Source organism: Mesocricetus auratus, unplaced genomic scaffold (assembly GCF_017639785.1).
Source record: "Mesocricetus auratus isolate SY011 unplaced genomic scaffold, BCM_Maur_2.0 Super-Scaffold_100015, whole genome shotgun sequence".
Taxonomy (NCBI): domain Eukaryota; kingdom Metazoa; phylum Chordata; class Mammalia; order Rodentia; family Cricetidae; genus Mesocricetus; species Mesocricetus auratus.
The window spans coordinates 60868017-60884797 of record NW_024429198.1 but is presented as its reverse complement, the minus strand read 5'-3'; the positions used below and the strand labels follow the sequence as shown (position 1 = coordinate 60884797).

General features: G+C 39.0%; 1 protein-coding gene across 4 annotated transcripts in view; it reads left to right on the top strand.

Annotated features, from left to right (window-relative positions):
- Positions 1-16385: 16385 nt before the first annotated feature.
- The window catches only part of Rit2 (Ras like without CAAX 2), a 354330-nt gene continuing 353934 nt past the window's right edge, over positions 16386-16781 (top strand). For 2 of the 4 annotated variants that reach the window (XM_040757999.1, XM_040757998.1), the window contains exon 1: positions 16406-16727. In XM_040757999.1, coding sequence (XP_040613933.1) covers positions 16625-16727 — 103 coding nt within the window. In that variant the 5' untranslated portion in view covers positions 16406-16624. Of the gene's footprint in view, positions 16728-16781 lie in introns of all 4 variants that reach the window. The other 2 variants (XM_040758001.1, XM_005065318.4) reach the window with 2 other exon arrangements.

Sequence of the window (16781 nt, the reverse complement as noted above, 5' to 3'; positions counted from 1 at the left end):
TATTCAGTTCCAGGTGATTCAGAAAGGAGCCAAGACTTACAGGCCCAGTTTGGTAGCAGAGCAGCAGACAAGGTGAATTCAACAGAACAGCAATGTCTCTCTCTCTGTCTCTGTCTCTCTCTCTGTGTCTGTATGTGTGTGTGTGAGAGAGAATGTATGTGGTATATGTATATGTATGTATGACTGTTTTGTTGTTGTAGGTGTTAATTGGCCTTGTCACTGATACAATGCTGTTTTAATTTTTTTCTACACATCATGTCAAGCCTTTGCTTCATCACTCTAATTTCTCCATGCAATACTGACACGCTACAGATGTCAGTTGAGCAAAGCAAAATAAATGAAACAAAACAAAATAAAAACACAAAATTTCAACAAAATATATTCCAGTATTTGAAGATGAGACATACAAGTTTAAATCACAGATATAAAATTCATATGGTCTTCAAAAGAGAGGTCTCCAAGGTAGGATCTCCAAAACACAATCCATAAATACCATCATGATAACAAAATAAACAAAGCAAATTCTTTACACTCATGAAAAACAATAGGAGAAGAATGATTGTTTGAAGCTATAAGTTATGGGAAACTTTACAGTGGAACATAGAAACAGAAAGTTTTAGCTGAAAGCAAAACCAAACAATAAAATTGACACAGTCCAATATTAAGATCCATCATGAACCTGTAATAAAACAAAAATTCAGAAAACCTACACGCTTGTTTGGGTAAAATACATAGATTTTAAAAGATGAGGATTACTGCATATGCAATGTATAAGCTAGAGTAGAGGAATGCAGTTAGTATTTCTTGCTCACCAGATGTAGAGGGTTTTTGAGAGTCTTGTTCTACATGTACATAATGTGTACTCTTCCCGACAGCCACCTAGGTCCTGTTGCCGCTTTAGCCCCCACTATATTAATTGTGAAGCTGTCGGTCATTTGCTATGGTTTCTAATTGGCTAGCTCTGGCTTAATTTAGTAACCTATAATTACTGATATATATTTTTGTAAGGACTTATCTTTCCAAGAGCACCAGACTTGCGTTCTTTCCTCCAGGGATCACAGGAGACAAACTGTCTTCACTACATTTCCCAGAATCCTCCTAGACACCTAATCCCACTATCTTGATTCCCTATTGGCCAACACATGCATATATACAAATCAGAGTACCATTAGTTGGTTCAGGTGAATTTCATGTTTTTTTTTTAAATTCTAAAGAACATTTTCAGCCATGCAGTGGTGGTGTGCACCTTTAATCCCAGCACTTGGGAGGCAGAGCCAGGTGGATGTCTGTGCGTTCGTGGCCAGCCTGTTCTACAGAGTGAGTGCCATGACAGGCTTCAAAGCTACACAGAGAAACCCTGTCTCGGAAAAAAAATTAAAAAAAACATTTTTCACGGACTACATGGCTGCTGCAATTCATATCCCTAGCACTAAAAGTTTGTGATCTCTTTTTTTGTCACTACCAAGTTTTGAAATAAGAAGTATATGACTGAGTCTAGTCCTTACCTCTCAGTAATAACTTCATGTCTATTGTCTGATTATTTTCATATTGTTTTTCTACCAAGAACACATAAATTAAAAAATGAATTCATACTTTTCACATGTAATGACACAATTACATGATTACCCTTGTAGGACCTGTCTGAAGTTTTGCTTAGTTGATGCTGTTTTGTTTTTATCATTTCTTATAATAGTTTACTTAATTCTCTACTTGCTTGTTCTTGGATAAAGACCTGGAAATATTAGCATTTAATCAATTAAAATTGCACAAAGTTTATAGTAAGTTCCTTGTGCAGATGCTTAAACAAATACTTTGTTGTTCAAGAAGTTATTCATAAAGGCATTGTTTCCTGTATCTCTCAAACAAGCACTGCGCAAAGCATCTTGTTGCTTGGTAGATTTTCATTTGCCTCTAATAAACTGAAAATTTTCTAATCCATATTCTATATCCCCAAATGCAAATATTTCTCCTTGACTTCAAATTTTATAGTTTGAAATTGATTTTGAATATATCTAATTAGATACTTTAAAATAATATCACTTTCAATGGAGTCAAAATTTAAGTAATTATTCAAGTCTCACCAGTGTACATCATGCAAGTCCATTTTTGACAAATTCTGTATCTTACAAAATATTACATCTCTAGTGTCACCACTTATATGATAAAGTCTTACCTAATATTTGGTTTTGTTCATTTCTTAATCCTCTGAACCCACAGAGCACTAGCACCTGACAAGCTTTCTCCATAATAAGATGTGTTTCCTTTCCAAGGTCCTCACCCATGGACCCGTAGTGTCGAGCGGAGAAGACCATACTCTCTCCATTGGACAATCGAAATGATTACGTGGACATTTTATCTATGCCAGTTTCTCCAGATCTTAATCCACACATTATGGGAGCTGGGGAGGGTTTGTAAATTGTACACCTGCTAGTGTTTTGTCTCTCCTTGAGGATCATCCATGGCTTCATATCACCAGATAGTGATACGAACTTCACTAATTTTAAAGTTCTCAAAAATGCAGGAAGGGTGAAGCAAGACCATCGCAATTTACTTCCAAACTATCCTTAAGATTTTTCTTCAGGCATTTGCCTTTACTGTGTAGACCAAGAATTTCAATGCTTTCTAGCATGTCTTCTCCCCGCTTACTTTTAGAAATAATGATGCTTCCCCATCACTGATCTATCTCTACTCAACTTAGTGTTTATAGTCTGTGGAGCTGGAATGACTAAGAAGCTGAAACCATGACTGTTTTTTTCATTAAATTTTTTTTATTTTCATGTTTAAATTTAGATTAGAAACATGGTTGGTTCACAAGTCAGTTCCAGGTCCCTCTCCCTTTCCCTCTGCTCCTCCCGTGCCCTCCCCCCAACTCTCCCATTATCCCCTCATTTCCCCAGGGAGGGTGAGGCCCTCCATGGGGTGTCTATAGTCTGTCATTTCATCCAGGGCAGGGCCTAGACCTCCCCCCAAGAGTTCAGAGTGAGAGTTCATCTCACATTGTTGGATGGGAGTCCAAAGTCCATGTGTATACTCGGGATGTATACTGACCTACTGCCCAAGGCTCAATAGATTACCTAGGCCTCTTCACTGACACCCACATTCAGGGGGTCTTGATCAGTCCCATGCTGGATTCCCAGGCATCAGCCTGGAATTCAAGAGTTAACCCTTGTCAGGTCAGCTGTTTCTGGGGTTAAACCAGCCCAGTCTTAATCCCTTTGGTCATCAGTCCTCACTCTTTGTTACTGGCTTTCTTGAGTTCAGCTCAGTGCTTAGACGTGGGAGTCTGCCTCTTCTTCCATCAGCCACTGAATGAAGTTTCTGTTTCCCAGACTCTCTAGCCATGGGATTGTAGGCTGGCACTCCACAGATCTATGTCTAAAATCCATATATGAGAGAGTACATGCCATGTTTCTCTTTTTGTGACTGGGTTACCTCACTCAGGATGGTTTCTTCTAGTGTCATCCATTTGCCTGCGAATCTCATGATTCCATTGTTTTTTTTCTGCTGAATAGTACTCCATTGTGTAAATGTACCACATTTTCTCTATCCACTCTTCGGTTGAGGGACATCTAGGTTGCTTCCAAGTTCTGACTATTACAAATAAAGATGCTATGAACATAGTGGAACAGACATCCTTGTTGTATGAATGGGCATCTTTTGGATATATGCCTAAGAGTGGAGTTGCTGGGTCTTGGGGTAGGTTTATTCCCATTTTTCTGAGGAATCTCCATACTGACTTCCAAAGTGGCTGAACCAGTTGGCACTCCCACCAGCAATGGAGGAGTGTTCCCCTTTCACCACATTCTTTCCAGCATAAATTGTCCTTGGTGTTTTTGATTTTAGCCATTCTGACAGGAGTGAGATGGTATCTCAGAGTTGTTTTGATTTGCATTTCCCGCATGGCTAAGCATTTTGAGCACTTTCTCAAGTGCCTCTCAGCCATTTTAGACTCCTCTATTGAAAATTCTCTATTTAGTTCTGCAGCCCACTTTTTAATTGGATTCCTTGGTGTTTTGGAGACTTGCTTCTTGAGTTCTTTGTAAATTTTGGAGATCAACCCTCTGTCAGATGTGGGGTTAGTGAATTTTTTTCCCATTCTGTGGGCTGCCTTTTTGTCTTGCTGACTGTGTCCTTTGCCTTACAGAAGCTTCTCAGTTTCAGGAGGTCCCATTTATTAATTGTTGATCTCACTGTCTGTGCTACTGGTGTTATGGTCAGGAAGCTGTCTCCTGTACCAATTCGATCAAGGATACCACCAACTTTCTCTTCTAAGAGGTTCAGTGTGGCTGGATTTATGTTGAGGTCTTTGATCCATTTGGATTCAACTTTTGTTCATGGCAATAAACATGGATCGATCCGCAGTCTTCTACATGCCAGCCTCCAGTTATGCCGGCACCATTTGTTGAAGATGCTTTCTTTATTCCATTGTATATTTTTAGCTTCTTTGTCAAAGATCAGATGTTCATACGTGTGTGGGTTAATATCAGGGTTTTCAATTTGATTCCATTGGTCTACCTGTCTATTTTTGTGCCAATACCAAGCTGTTTTCAGGACTATAGCTCTATACTAGAGCTTGAAGTCAGAGATGGTGATGCCTCCAGACGTTGCCTTGTTGAACAGGGTTGTTTTGGCTATCCTGGGTCTTTTGTTTTTCCTACAAAATTGATTATTGTTCTTTCAAGGTCTGTGAAGGATTGTGCTGAGATTTTAATGGGGATTGCATTGAATCTGTAGATTGCTTTTGGCAGGATTGCCATTTTTACTACATTGATCCTACCTATCCAAGAGCATGGGAGATCTTTCCATTTTCTGAGGGCTTCTTTAATTTCTTTCTTTAAAGATTCAAAGTTCTTGCGATACAGGTCTTTCACTTGTTTGGTTAGCGTTACCCCAAGGTATTTAATGTTGTTGTGGCAATTGTAAAGGGTGATGTTTCTCTGATTTCTTTCCCAGCCTTTTTATCATCTGTATATTGTAGGGCTACTGATTTTCTTGAGTTTATCTTGTAGCCTGCCACTTTGCTGAATGTGTTAATCAGCTGTAAGAGTTCCCTGGTAGAGTTCTTTGGGTCATTTATGTAAACCATCATATCATCTGCAAACAGTGAAAGTTTGACCTCTTCCTTCCCAATTTGTATCCCCTTGATCCCCTTTTGTTGTAATATGGCAATGGCTAGAATTTCAAGTACAATGTTGAAAAGGTATGGAGAGAGTGGATAGCCTTGTTTTGTTCCTGATTTTAGAGGAATTGCGTTGAGTTTCTGTCCATTTGGTTTGATGTTAGCTGTTTGTTTACTGTAAATAGCTTTTATTATGTTAAAATATGTTCCTGTTATTCCAGATCTCTCCAAGACCTTTATCATGAAGGGGTGTTGGATTTTGTCAAAGGCTTTTTCAGCATCTAATGAGATGATTATGTGATTTTTGTTTTTCAGCTTGTTTATATGGTGGATTACGTTGATGGATTTTCATATGTTGAACCATCCCTGCATCCCTGGGATGAAACCTACTTGATCGTGGTGAATGATTATTTTGATGTGTTCTTGGATCTGATTTGCCAGTATTTTGTTGAGTATTTTTGCATCAATGTTCATGAGGGATATTGGTCTGAAGTTCTCTTTCTTAGTTGTGTCTTTGTGTGGCTTGGGGATCAAGGTTATTGAAACCTCATAGAACGAGTTTGGCAAAGACCCTTCTGCTTCTATTATGTGGAATACTTTGAGAAGAATTGGTATAAGCTGTTTTTTGAATTTCTGGTAGAATTCTGCACTGAGACCATCTGGACCTGGGCTTTTTTTGGTTGGGAGACTTTTGATGGCAGCTTCCATTTCCATAGGGGTTATAGGTCTATTTAAATTGCTTATCTGTTCTTGATTTAATTTTGGCAAGTGATAGCTATCCAGGAATTCGTCCATTTCCTTTATATTTTTGAATTTTATGGAATACAGGTTTTCAAAATATGACCTGACGATTCTCTGAATTTCCTCAGAGTCCGTTGTTATGTCCCCCTTTTCATTTCTGATTTTGTTAATTTGCATGTTCACTCTCTGCTGTTTGGTAAGTTTGGACAAAGGTTTGTCTATCTTGTTGATTTTCTCAAAGAAGCAACTCTTCGTTGCATTGATTCTTTGTATTGTTTTCCTAGTTTCCACTTGATTGATTTCAGCCCTGGCATCTACTCCTCCTGGGGGAGTTTGCTTCTTTGTGTTCTAGAGCTTTCAGCTGTGCTGTTAATTCTCTAGTGTAACTATTTGATGTGGAAGTCCTGTGTCAATAAAGCACTGCTGGCCAATAGGAATCTAGATAGGTGGGACTAGGAGTCCAGGAGGACTCTGGGAAAGAGAAACACAGAGAGTCAAGATGTAACGCCATGGGGTAGGAAGCCCGGAACTATTCTCCGGTAAGAGAAATACTTAGATTAACAATTATGGGGTAATTATTTAAGTCAGAGCTAGCCAGTCAGAAACAAGCAAGGCTAACAGCTTCATAATTAATATAGCCTCCTGTGTGTTTATTTGGGACTGATGCGGCTCTAGAACCAGGCTGGTGGGAAGGCTTCTCTCAAAAGAAAAAGCTTCTCTTTACAGTTTCTTCATGTGGGCACTTAGTGCTATGAACTTCCCCCATAGCACTGCTTTCAAAGTGTCCCATAGGATTGGGCATGTTGTGTCTTCATTCTCATTGAATTCTAGGAAGTCTTTAATTTCTTTTTTTATTTCTTCTTTGACCCAGGAATGGTGCAGTTGTGCATTATTCAATTTCTACGAGTTTGTAGGTTTTCTGCAATTTGTGTTGTTGAATTCTAATTTTAAAGCATGGTGGTCTGATAAGATGCATGGAGTTATTCCAATGTTTTTTGATGCTGCTGAGGTTGGATATGTTGCCAAGTATGTGATCGATTTTTGAGAAGGTTCCATGTGGTGGTGAGAAGAAGGTATATTCTTTTTTATGTGGATGAAATGTTCTATACATGTCTGTTAATCCCAGTTGGGTCATAACTTCTATTAGACCCTTTGCTTCTTTGTTGAATTTCTGTCTGGTATTCCTGTCTAGTGGTGAGAGTGGTGTGTTGAAATCTCCCACTATAAGTGTGTGGGGCTTTATATGTGATTTAAGTTTTAGTAATGTTTCTTTTACGAATGTGGATGCCTTTGTATTTGGGGCATAGATGTTCAGGATAGACACTTCATCTAGGTGGATTTCGCCTGTGATGAGTATGTAATGACCTCCTTCATCTCTTTTGATTGATTTTATTTTAAAGTCTAATTTGTTAGATATTAGGATTGCTACCCCTGCTTGTTTCTTGGGTCCATTTGATTGGAAAATCTTTTCCCAACATTTAACTCTCAGGTAATGTCTGTCTTTTAGGGTGAGGTATGTTTCTTGTATGCAACAGAAGGATGGGTTCTGTCTTCGAATCCATTCTGCTAGCCTGTGTCTTTTTATGGGTGAGTTAAGGCCATTAATGTTGAGGGATATTAATGACCATTGATTGCTCATTCTTCTTCGATTTGCAATGGTTGTTGTTGGTGGAATTATGTGTGGAATTTCACCCTTTTGTTCTTTTGGCTGTTGGTAGAGAGGGATTATCTAATGCCTATGTTTTTCTGGGTGTAGTTAACTTCCTTGGGTTGGAGTTTTCCTTCCAAAACTTTCTGTAGGGCTGGGTTAGTGGATAGGTATTGCTTGAATCTAGTTTTGTCATGGAATATCTTGTTTTCTTCATCTATAGTGATTGAGAGCTTTGCCAGGTATAGTAGTCTGGGCTGGCATCCATGGTCTCTTAGTGTTGGTAGAATATCTATTCAGGACCTTCAGGCTTTCAGAGGTTCCATGGAGAAGTCAGGTGTAATTCTGATGGGTCTGCCTTTATATGTTACTTGGCCTTTTTCCTTAGCTGCTCTTAATATTCTTTCTTTATTCTGTATATTTGGGGTCTTGATTATTATATGGCGAGGGGACTTTTTTTGTGGTCCACTCTATTTGGTGTTCTGTAAGCTTCTTGTACCTTCATTGGCATGTCTTTCTTAAGGTTGGGAAAGTTTTGTTCTATGATTTTGTTGAATATGTTTTCTGCCCCTTTGAGGTGGTTTTCTTCTCCTTCTTCTATACCTATTATTCTTAGGTTTGGTCTTTTCATGGTGTCCTATATTTCCTGGATGTTTTGTGTTAAGGATTTGTTGCACTTAAGATTTTCTTTGGTTGAAAAAAAAAAGATTTTCTTTGTTTGATGAATCCATTTCTCCTAGGGTATCTTCAACACCTGAGATTCTTTCTTCCATCTCTTTTATTCTGTTGGTAATGCTTGTATCAGTAGTACCTGACCGTTTGCCCAGCTTTTCTGTTTCCAGACTTTCTTCAGATTGTGTTTTTTTAATTGTCTCTATTTCAGTTTTCAACCCTTGCACTGTTTGCAATGTTTCTTGCAATTTTTGGTTTATCTTTTCTTCCATTTGTTGCATTTTATGAATTTTTTGTGAAACCTTGACTCTTACAAGGTACTTGACAAATGAATGGGCTTCTTAATACCTAACTGTTTCCCACTAAAGACGATATCCAGTCTTAAATTTCTATATAATTTTAATCTTACAAAGCACATGTATTAGACTTCTGTTCTTCAAATGAGTGACTGAAAACCTGAGGAGTGAAAATCATTGTGCATTTTAATAGTTAGTAAGTTGTTCAGAAAACCAGATTCACAACGAGGCCTCTTTTTGCGATAAAATAGTTTCTCACTATCTCATATGGTCCATAATAATGGTTTTCCACTCGCTTGTGTGGTCATAATGAGCTCATTTGTAAAGAAATGTGTGGCTGATACTTAGTGCCCAAAGCAGAGTCATTGATTGTGGAATATATTATCCGATGAAAGTTATGCTGTATATTTAAGGTACACTACAGTTCTAATTTACCTCTCAGGGAAATAGAAACAGTCTCTTGACTAGCACTGGTGAAAATATAATTATCTTTTCAGTTGGAAAATTGCTATATTAATGTTAACAACAATAGCATGCAGTAGAATTTGAAGCATACTGTAAAATTATCCAAGTGAAATATTAAAAATCTCCACCACCAAGTCAACCTGCATAGTGTTTATTGAATTAGTTATGGTAGATTCCTACTCATCCAGACTAGAAATACAACAAAATAATCTGAATAATCTGTATTCAAATTTATAAGCAACTGATAACAAACTGTGTAAGTAAATCTAAGATAGAGTACATCAAAATTATAGCAAATGAAAACTAGTATTTTTCAGGTGTTAACAGATAAGATCTCATGCAGCCTTAGAGTCATTATTACATATATCAATTATAATTGTATCAAGGATATTCTAAAGTAAAACATAATTGAAACCTCAGGTCTCTAAAATGCAAATGAATGTTTCCTGATATTTCTTTGAAATCCCCCACTATGAAAGTTATTTTGATTTTTGGTTTAATTGTTTGTTATAATATGTTGTATATATACTCAAATAATTTTTATCTACTATATTTCCTTTATGTTATGGAAGGCAGTTTTAACACTGATTGGTAGAAAAAGTATCACTTAGTATTATCCAGGTCAGATATTCGCCATGATATATATTTATAGAAATATCTTTTTATTCCATTTACAATACATTGAGATTTAAACACAGAATCATATTAAAATGAAAAAGAGTTTTCTTTCTTTCTTTTTAAAGATTTATTATGTGTGCAGTCTTCTGCCTACATGTATGCTCACACACCAGAAGAGGGCACCAGATCTTATTATAGATGGTTTAGCTACCATGTGGGTGCTGGGAATTGAACTCAGGACCTCTGAGCCATCTCTGTAGTCCCTAAAAAAGAGTTTTCTTTTCCAAGTAAATGACAACTTAATACATTGTGAAATGCTGTGTCAAGTTAGCGAATCCATTGTTAAACATATTGTAGGACTTTAGCTGGGTCCCAAATCACTGGAAATTGAAGATGTTGATGAAAGTAACTTGAGACAGCTTTGGTTTTGCTCTAATGATAGTCACAGTGCTGCTCAAAGTAGGCACTGATCTGTGTGATACCAGAAGGAAGAGGTAAACCATGGGAAGTGACTGACATGCGGTGGTACCCAGGAGGCTGAAGAAGGACCCAGGCATCCAAGGCTAACCTGGTGGATGCAGTGGCACCCCATCTCAAAATCGGGTAACAAATTCCTGAGCCAGAATTCTTCAGGCACAACAATGCTGATGCACAGAGGAAGTCACAAGAGATTGTAACAGCGTGTGCAATTCTTGCACACACTTAAATCACACCACATCCAAGCACGAAGAAAAGTGGGCACGAAACCTCTCCTAGCCAAGAAGCTATCCACAGCTGATAGCTACTCGGAGAAGGAAAATCTTCAATAGAGTGTTACTGGATGCCAACCACACTCCACGGCTCACAAGTTGAGCTGTACGGTTTTAGTTGATGTTTTGTTTTTAATAACAAAAAAGAAAAAAGAGAATACAAAGCTAGGTGGGTGGGAGGTGGATGAGGATGAGGGAAGCTGGGGGAGGGGAAATAAAAAGACAAAGGTATACTGTATGAAATTCTCAAAGAATAAATAAAAACACACGTGAAAAAAAGCTGCGCAGTAAGAGCTTAACGGTACAGGAATGGTAGAAACGCAAATAATTTGTTTCAATAAATCACACAAATTGAAAGCATGAATTTGGAGAATTGGAGAACTCAATCTTCATTACGCTAGCAGGCCCAGCCAACTGACCGAGTCACGCTAGTGCTCTGGAGAGACACTGCCCAAATCCATAGTTTCTTACAGCATGCAGAGGCGGTATCAGATCTGTTTTTTTTTTAAACCTTTTCTGTTACTTGTAGATTTATCGTGTGTGACTAAGGACCATTGTGAGAAGGGTTTGAATGTTAGTCTATATGACTAGCATGTTTACAGGAGCAGAAATGATGAGGTTGGGACAGTTATTTAATAACTGTTTGCTTATGACTAAGAGTGGAATGGTTAAGCTGATGCAGGAAATAAGTGAGATTATAGAAGAAAACATATTGCCCATAGCTACAAGTACAGTAAGAAAATTTTAGCTCATGTTGATGCCCTTATATCTCCGTAAGACATCAACTCCTGGGTCTTTTCAGCACAACGTTGATAAACTAACATCCGTATAGGAATGAGGATCTGGGAGCATGGTGGGAAGACAAATGGACAGACAAACCAGGAACAATGAATGTCATTAGTGTATGTGACACAAAAAGATAAAAGAATACTAACAGAAGCTTTTTGCTGTATTTCCAGTCGGGCAGAGCCGTAGCGTTCAGACCCATGTGAAAGACTAGGGCCAACACTATCACACAAATAAAACTGGGGTGGTGGTGTGTGTAAGGACAACAGGTAAAAAACAGTCCACTTGTGTCTTCTGGCAGCTGAATATTCACATTTCTACCATGCATGGACCAGCTGCCTTCCACCTTTGCATGGGACGAGGGCTGAAAATGTGTGTTGTCTACTGGCACTATCAGAGCCTGGCTTCTTCAGAGGGTCAGCTGATGTTGTGTTGACAGGTCAGGAATGGACTCTCAATTGCAAAACATTGGTTTAATTCTGTAGTGTTGGACCCCAGGAAACTTCTTTGTCAACTTTACTGTAATTGGGGTGGGTGAAATCAAGCAGATAAGCAAGGTCAGCAGGGGACACCATTGGGATTTTTATGTATAACGCAAAGGGATTTTTGTGCCTTATTTAGAGTATTTGTACCTTGGCCTCATACTCTTACATATTGTTTAACTCAAAAGAGCACAGCTAAAAATAAAATATAACTTGTGAGAATCTTGAACCCATATTTTAGTTTTAGGAAATACTGACTCTGGACGATTTTGATGTTTTGCTAACCCTTTGACATAAAGATTGTACATGCTAAACATTTTTGTCTAATATTGACCATCAGAATACAATATTTGTGCCTTGTTTTTATCTGATTGTTTTTTTCTTAAATGTATTTGGAACTCCCCCCAGAGACAAGTCAATATGGTTATTAAAGGATTCGGCTATTGACCTCTTAGTCCTGGGTTTAACTTTGCTGAGGAGGGAAATTGAAGGCTATGGTAAAGAATATTGAACCAATGTGTGGGACCCAGACCAGTTATGTAGGAGGCTTAGTTAGAGACACACCCCTTTCCCGCGGCACCATCAGTGCTCAGGGTATATCATGAAAGAGGGAGCAAAAAGGCCCTAGGAACAAGAGGACTGGGCTGAAATAATGCATCCAAGACAGGTGCACTCATGAACTCATGGCAGCTGTTGCCTGCACAGGACTTGATGCTAGCAGTCTTCAAACTGGGCCTGTTTTCTGAGGAAAACAGAATAGGAAATTCTTAGCAACCAATTGAAAGAAGCCAGAATCATGGGTTACCCTGTTGTCCAGTTCCCTAGGCTTTAACACACAGAGAAGGAAAACAATCTGGAAGCACCTGATGCCAACAGTCTCTTCCCCTCCCTGGACCCTTATTCCGGTTCAGGCTACGTCTCCGACCTGCCTGTGCTATATCCACCATCTGTTCAGTAGCCTGGGTGCCGTCCTCCTCTGAATCATGGAATGAGCAATCAGATCCTTAGATCTGATGTTGCCAACATCGAGCTCTTGGTAAGTGCTGTTCTCTTGAGAGATAGAGATAAAAATAGAGAAGCTGAATTATTTTGGCAAGGTCAGTCAAAATATCTTTGTTAGACAAACAACATATATTTCAATAAAGACAAAAAAGGGCTTTGCAGAACAACATATAAGGAAAATTAGAGTAGTAAAAAAAATGAAATCTTGGTGTTCCAGACTTCTCTCCTACAGACTCATCACAGTGACCTGATGCCTCAGTAAGTCACGGAGAAGTTTAAAATTCCATCAATTGAAACAGAATGATGTGCTCCTTCGCAAGCATTGTTTGGTGGCTTAGTTTCCCCTTCTGTTTCTTAAGAAGGCTATGGAGGGAAGTGTGGTGCACAGAAGTGGGTTACATTGTGCTTGGACTATCCTAGGAGAACCAAGGGCCTCTCTTTGAACCCAGCACCTGGGTCTTCGTGCAATAGAAATGAGTTTTCAAAGGGCAGTGCCAGGGTATGATTTTCCTGAGTTCAAAGACACTGTTATGCGATGATTTCAGTTACTTAAATGTTGTTGCCTTTCCCTCAACATTAATTTATCTTCAAGAGATCGCCTTGTACCTTCCTACACACACACACACACACACACACACACACACACACACACACACACACACACACAGAGCCCATGGGTGTGTTGGCTAAGCCACAAGTCAAGGAATATACAAGTGTCACTAAGTAGAACACGTCAGAATCTGATCACTATTAATCTGAATGTAATGGTCCTTAGTAATACAGGACCAAAAACTAGACTCTTAGAATTTAAAAGAATAGACATACTAGCCTCTAGTTAGGGAAGTCTTCTGCATTTCATGCTTTGTTATTTATTTATTTTTTGGTTCTATGTAGGAGGAAAATTGCTACTGATTTTCAGGTGAGGAATATCAGTAGACACTCACAACTGAGAGGGCAGCTAGTTCACTAGCCACAATTCCCTTTCATAGTGTGTCACAGGCTTATTTGGCAAGCTTCTAATTTGTTTACTTTGAAAAACAATTCTATGTATTTCTCTCTCTTACCCAGTATCAAAATTAGCCTTCTGAATAACATGAATGACTAAGGACGGAACTCTCAACACAATTTCTGTGCTGATATGAACAACTGAGTATCAGATGGCCTGACAGCTAGAGAGGCATGCAGTGTGTCCGGGTCATGAGATTTAAGCCACAGATCTAGACACAAAGCCCAGGATGACCTTGACACTAAATACTGTTCATATTTTCTGTTTTATGGAATGATAACATTTAAATTTTTACAAACACGGTAATTACAATAAAGCTATACTTCTTTGTTAGCTCCAGTCACAGAACTGATGGTTTGGCCCAGAGGAAGACAAGTAACTCACAGCTAACCCACTCTGCAGAGTGCGAAGGCAATGTTGGAACATGGGGTCAGGTAATGATTTGTGTCTGTGTGGGACATTGGAAGCCACTGGCTCCTATGACTTTGTATTTGGTATGTGAATGTGTCAGCACGGCCAGTAGGTTGATGGTTTATGTGGGTAGACTCAATCGTGCCCTCTGAAAATAGGAAAGGGCAGAAAGCTTGTGCTATGAGAGAGTAAACTGCAGAGTGTTCTGGTCCTGAAAAATCGAATATAAAGGGACCCAGAACCAAACCTGGGACCCGGAAGGTGCTGGCGCTTTTAGAAAAGCTGATGACGTGTTAAACTATGGAACTAATAAAATTATACTTTGCAAACCGCTCTGCCCCCCCAAAAAGCTGATGACAAAGCTGATTCCATTTGTCCAGGCTGAAGGTGGTTTCTTTCTAGACACAATGAACTTAAGACACAAGCAGGGCTTTCACATCCAGGAGAGTTTCAGATGTGCTTCTGTAGCTCAAGGGAAATCATAGATTCATGGGTACATCCAGGAGGGCTTCAGATGTGTGTTTGTAGCTCAAGGGAAAGTGTAGTTTGGAATCGCCTCCAGATTGGGGCGTTACTACAGAAATGAAGAGAACTAGGTCCAGAAGGGGACTGTAGCAGAAGGAGAATGGTAACTGTACTGGGAAAAGGATCATCAGAAAGCTCCCTGGCATAGTCCTGAAAGGAAACAATTGTAAATTAAATTGAATTAACATTTAAACACCTTGGTATTTTAAAAATATATTTTGATTAAAATTTAACTACATTCCTTTCCTCCCCTCTGGTTCTTGATCTTTGAAAGATTCTATAAGAACAATCACAGATGGGAGTAAAATCTTACAGGCAATATATATATATATATATTTGTATATGTTTAATGCATATATGTATATGTATATATATATATATTACATGTAATGACATGAAAAAAGGGAAAATCTAGAGGAAGGAAGGAGGGAAAGAGAGAAATTGTAGACAGGGAATGAAAGGAGTTGACTATGGTCAAAACCCGTGAAGGTATTTATATGAAAAAAACTATATACAATGAATATGCACCAATGAAATGAAAAAATGACTGCACTCAGAATATATAAAGAACCTCAGAACTCAATGATAAATCAAAATCTTGACAAGTAGAAAAAAGTGAACACTTGCATACACATGAGAAGATATTTCTTCCCCAGTATACATTTATAAACATTTAGCTGTTAGCATTCTGCTTCAAGAGAAAAAACCAAATAATTTGATATTCTATGTCCATGTCTGTATGAGTTGAGAATATAGGGTTTCGCATGTCCTTTTGTTGAAATATTAGCTGAATGAATCAGACTGAGCCAATTTGAGAATTAAGTCACATGGCTCCAGAGTAAAATCTCTTGGCCATGGTATTCTCAGCCTCTTCAGCAACCAGGAAAAGGTACTGAACACTTATCCTGTGCCTCTTACTTCATCACATACTGTAGTGATATACAGAACTGATTAAATATAGTTTCTTTATGGAGGGGCTTAAAACCTTAAAACCCTTGGATACATCCATCCATGGTCAAGTTTAACAAGAAGTCTGTCATATGAAGAATATTATCACCTCTAAGGGAGGACAGGGTCTGACTATGGCAATTAGAGACTATTGAAGCTATTCTCAGACTTTCTTGTTTTAGAAAATCACAGTGGAAAGAATGCAAGAATTCAGATAAGCAAGACTTGAGCCTTCTGAACAGTCTAGAGTCTTCTATGATCTAATATGCAACTATAATTTTTTAGAATACATATTTATTATATATCTCTTTCATGCTTGCCAGGATTTTATAATCCACTTTGTTTCTAATGACTTGGTATAAATAAGAATGATCCCTATTCAGACAAGACGATGAGCTAATTCAACAATCACCCCCATGTTAGGACCTCCACTACCCAATGAGCCAACCTCTTAGGTATTATCTCATCAACACTAAAGACTCACCTTCTGTCCCCTGAGTTACTGTTTTTTTTTTTTTTTTAAGAGGGTGCAGCCCTTTTTCCAGAATGAGACATGCGAGGGCAGATTGAGGTAGATATCAATGATACAAACCACAGAAAAATTTCAATTAATGGACTCCGACTAAAAAGAAATGTTTCTGAAGCTGCAGTAGCAAAAGCCAGCTTGTGAGACATCACAGCACCTCCCCTTAAGTTTCAGATTCACTCTACTATAGCCCCTCAGTCTGGAATGAAGACAAGTGTGTGTACATCCTCTAAAACTGCTGCAAATGTGTGTGCCTCTAAAACCTGGGGCTGCAGCCGGGGAGGGGGAGGGTAAGAGAAAAGAAAGGGGATGGGTGAGAAAGGGCAATGGAGAAATAGAACTCAGAGGGAAGGAAGAAAGCAGAATGAGCCAGTGAGACCAGTGGAGATGTGAAACCGAAGGACCAGGGGGAGGGGAGAGGTAAAGCCAGATTTTTATTGGAAGCGATTGAAGTGGTTGCTATGAGACCCGCTCCTGCAGAGGACCAGCAGGCAGCCCGACGCTGATGGTTCTTGTCATGCACTAAAGCTTTCCTTTGACACAGTTTTAGAGTTGTTTACTATCTGAGCAAGCACCTGACACTGGTGACTTTATCTTCCTTTTTTTTCCTCCTCGGGTCCCGCGGGTAAGATGGAAGTAGAAAGCGAAGCCCATTGCTGCCCTGGCAGCTCCTCAGGCGGGTCCAGAGAGTACAAGGTGGTGATGCTGGGCGCAGGGGGCGTTGGTAAAAGCGGTAAGTTTTCAAATGCCGGGGGAAGGAGGGATCCGCGTAGAGGCAGCTGTATAG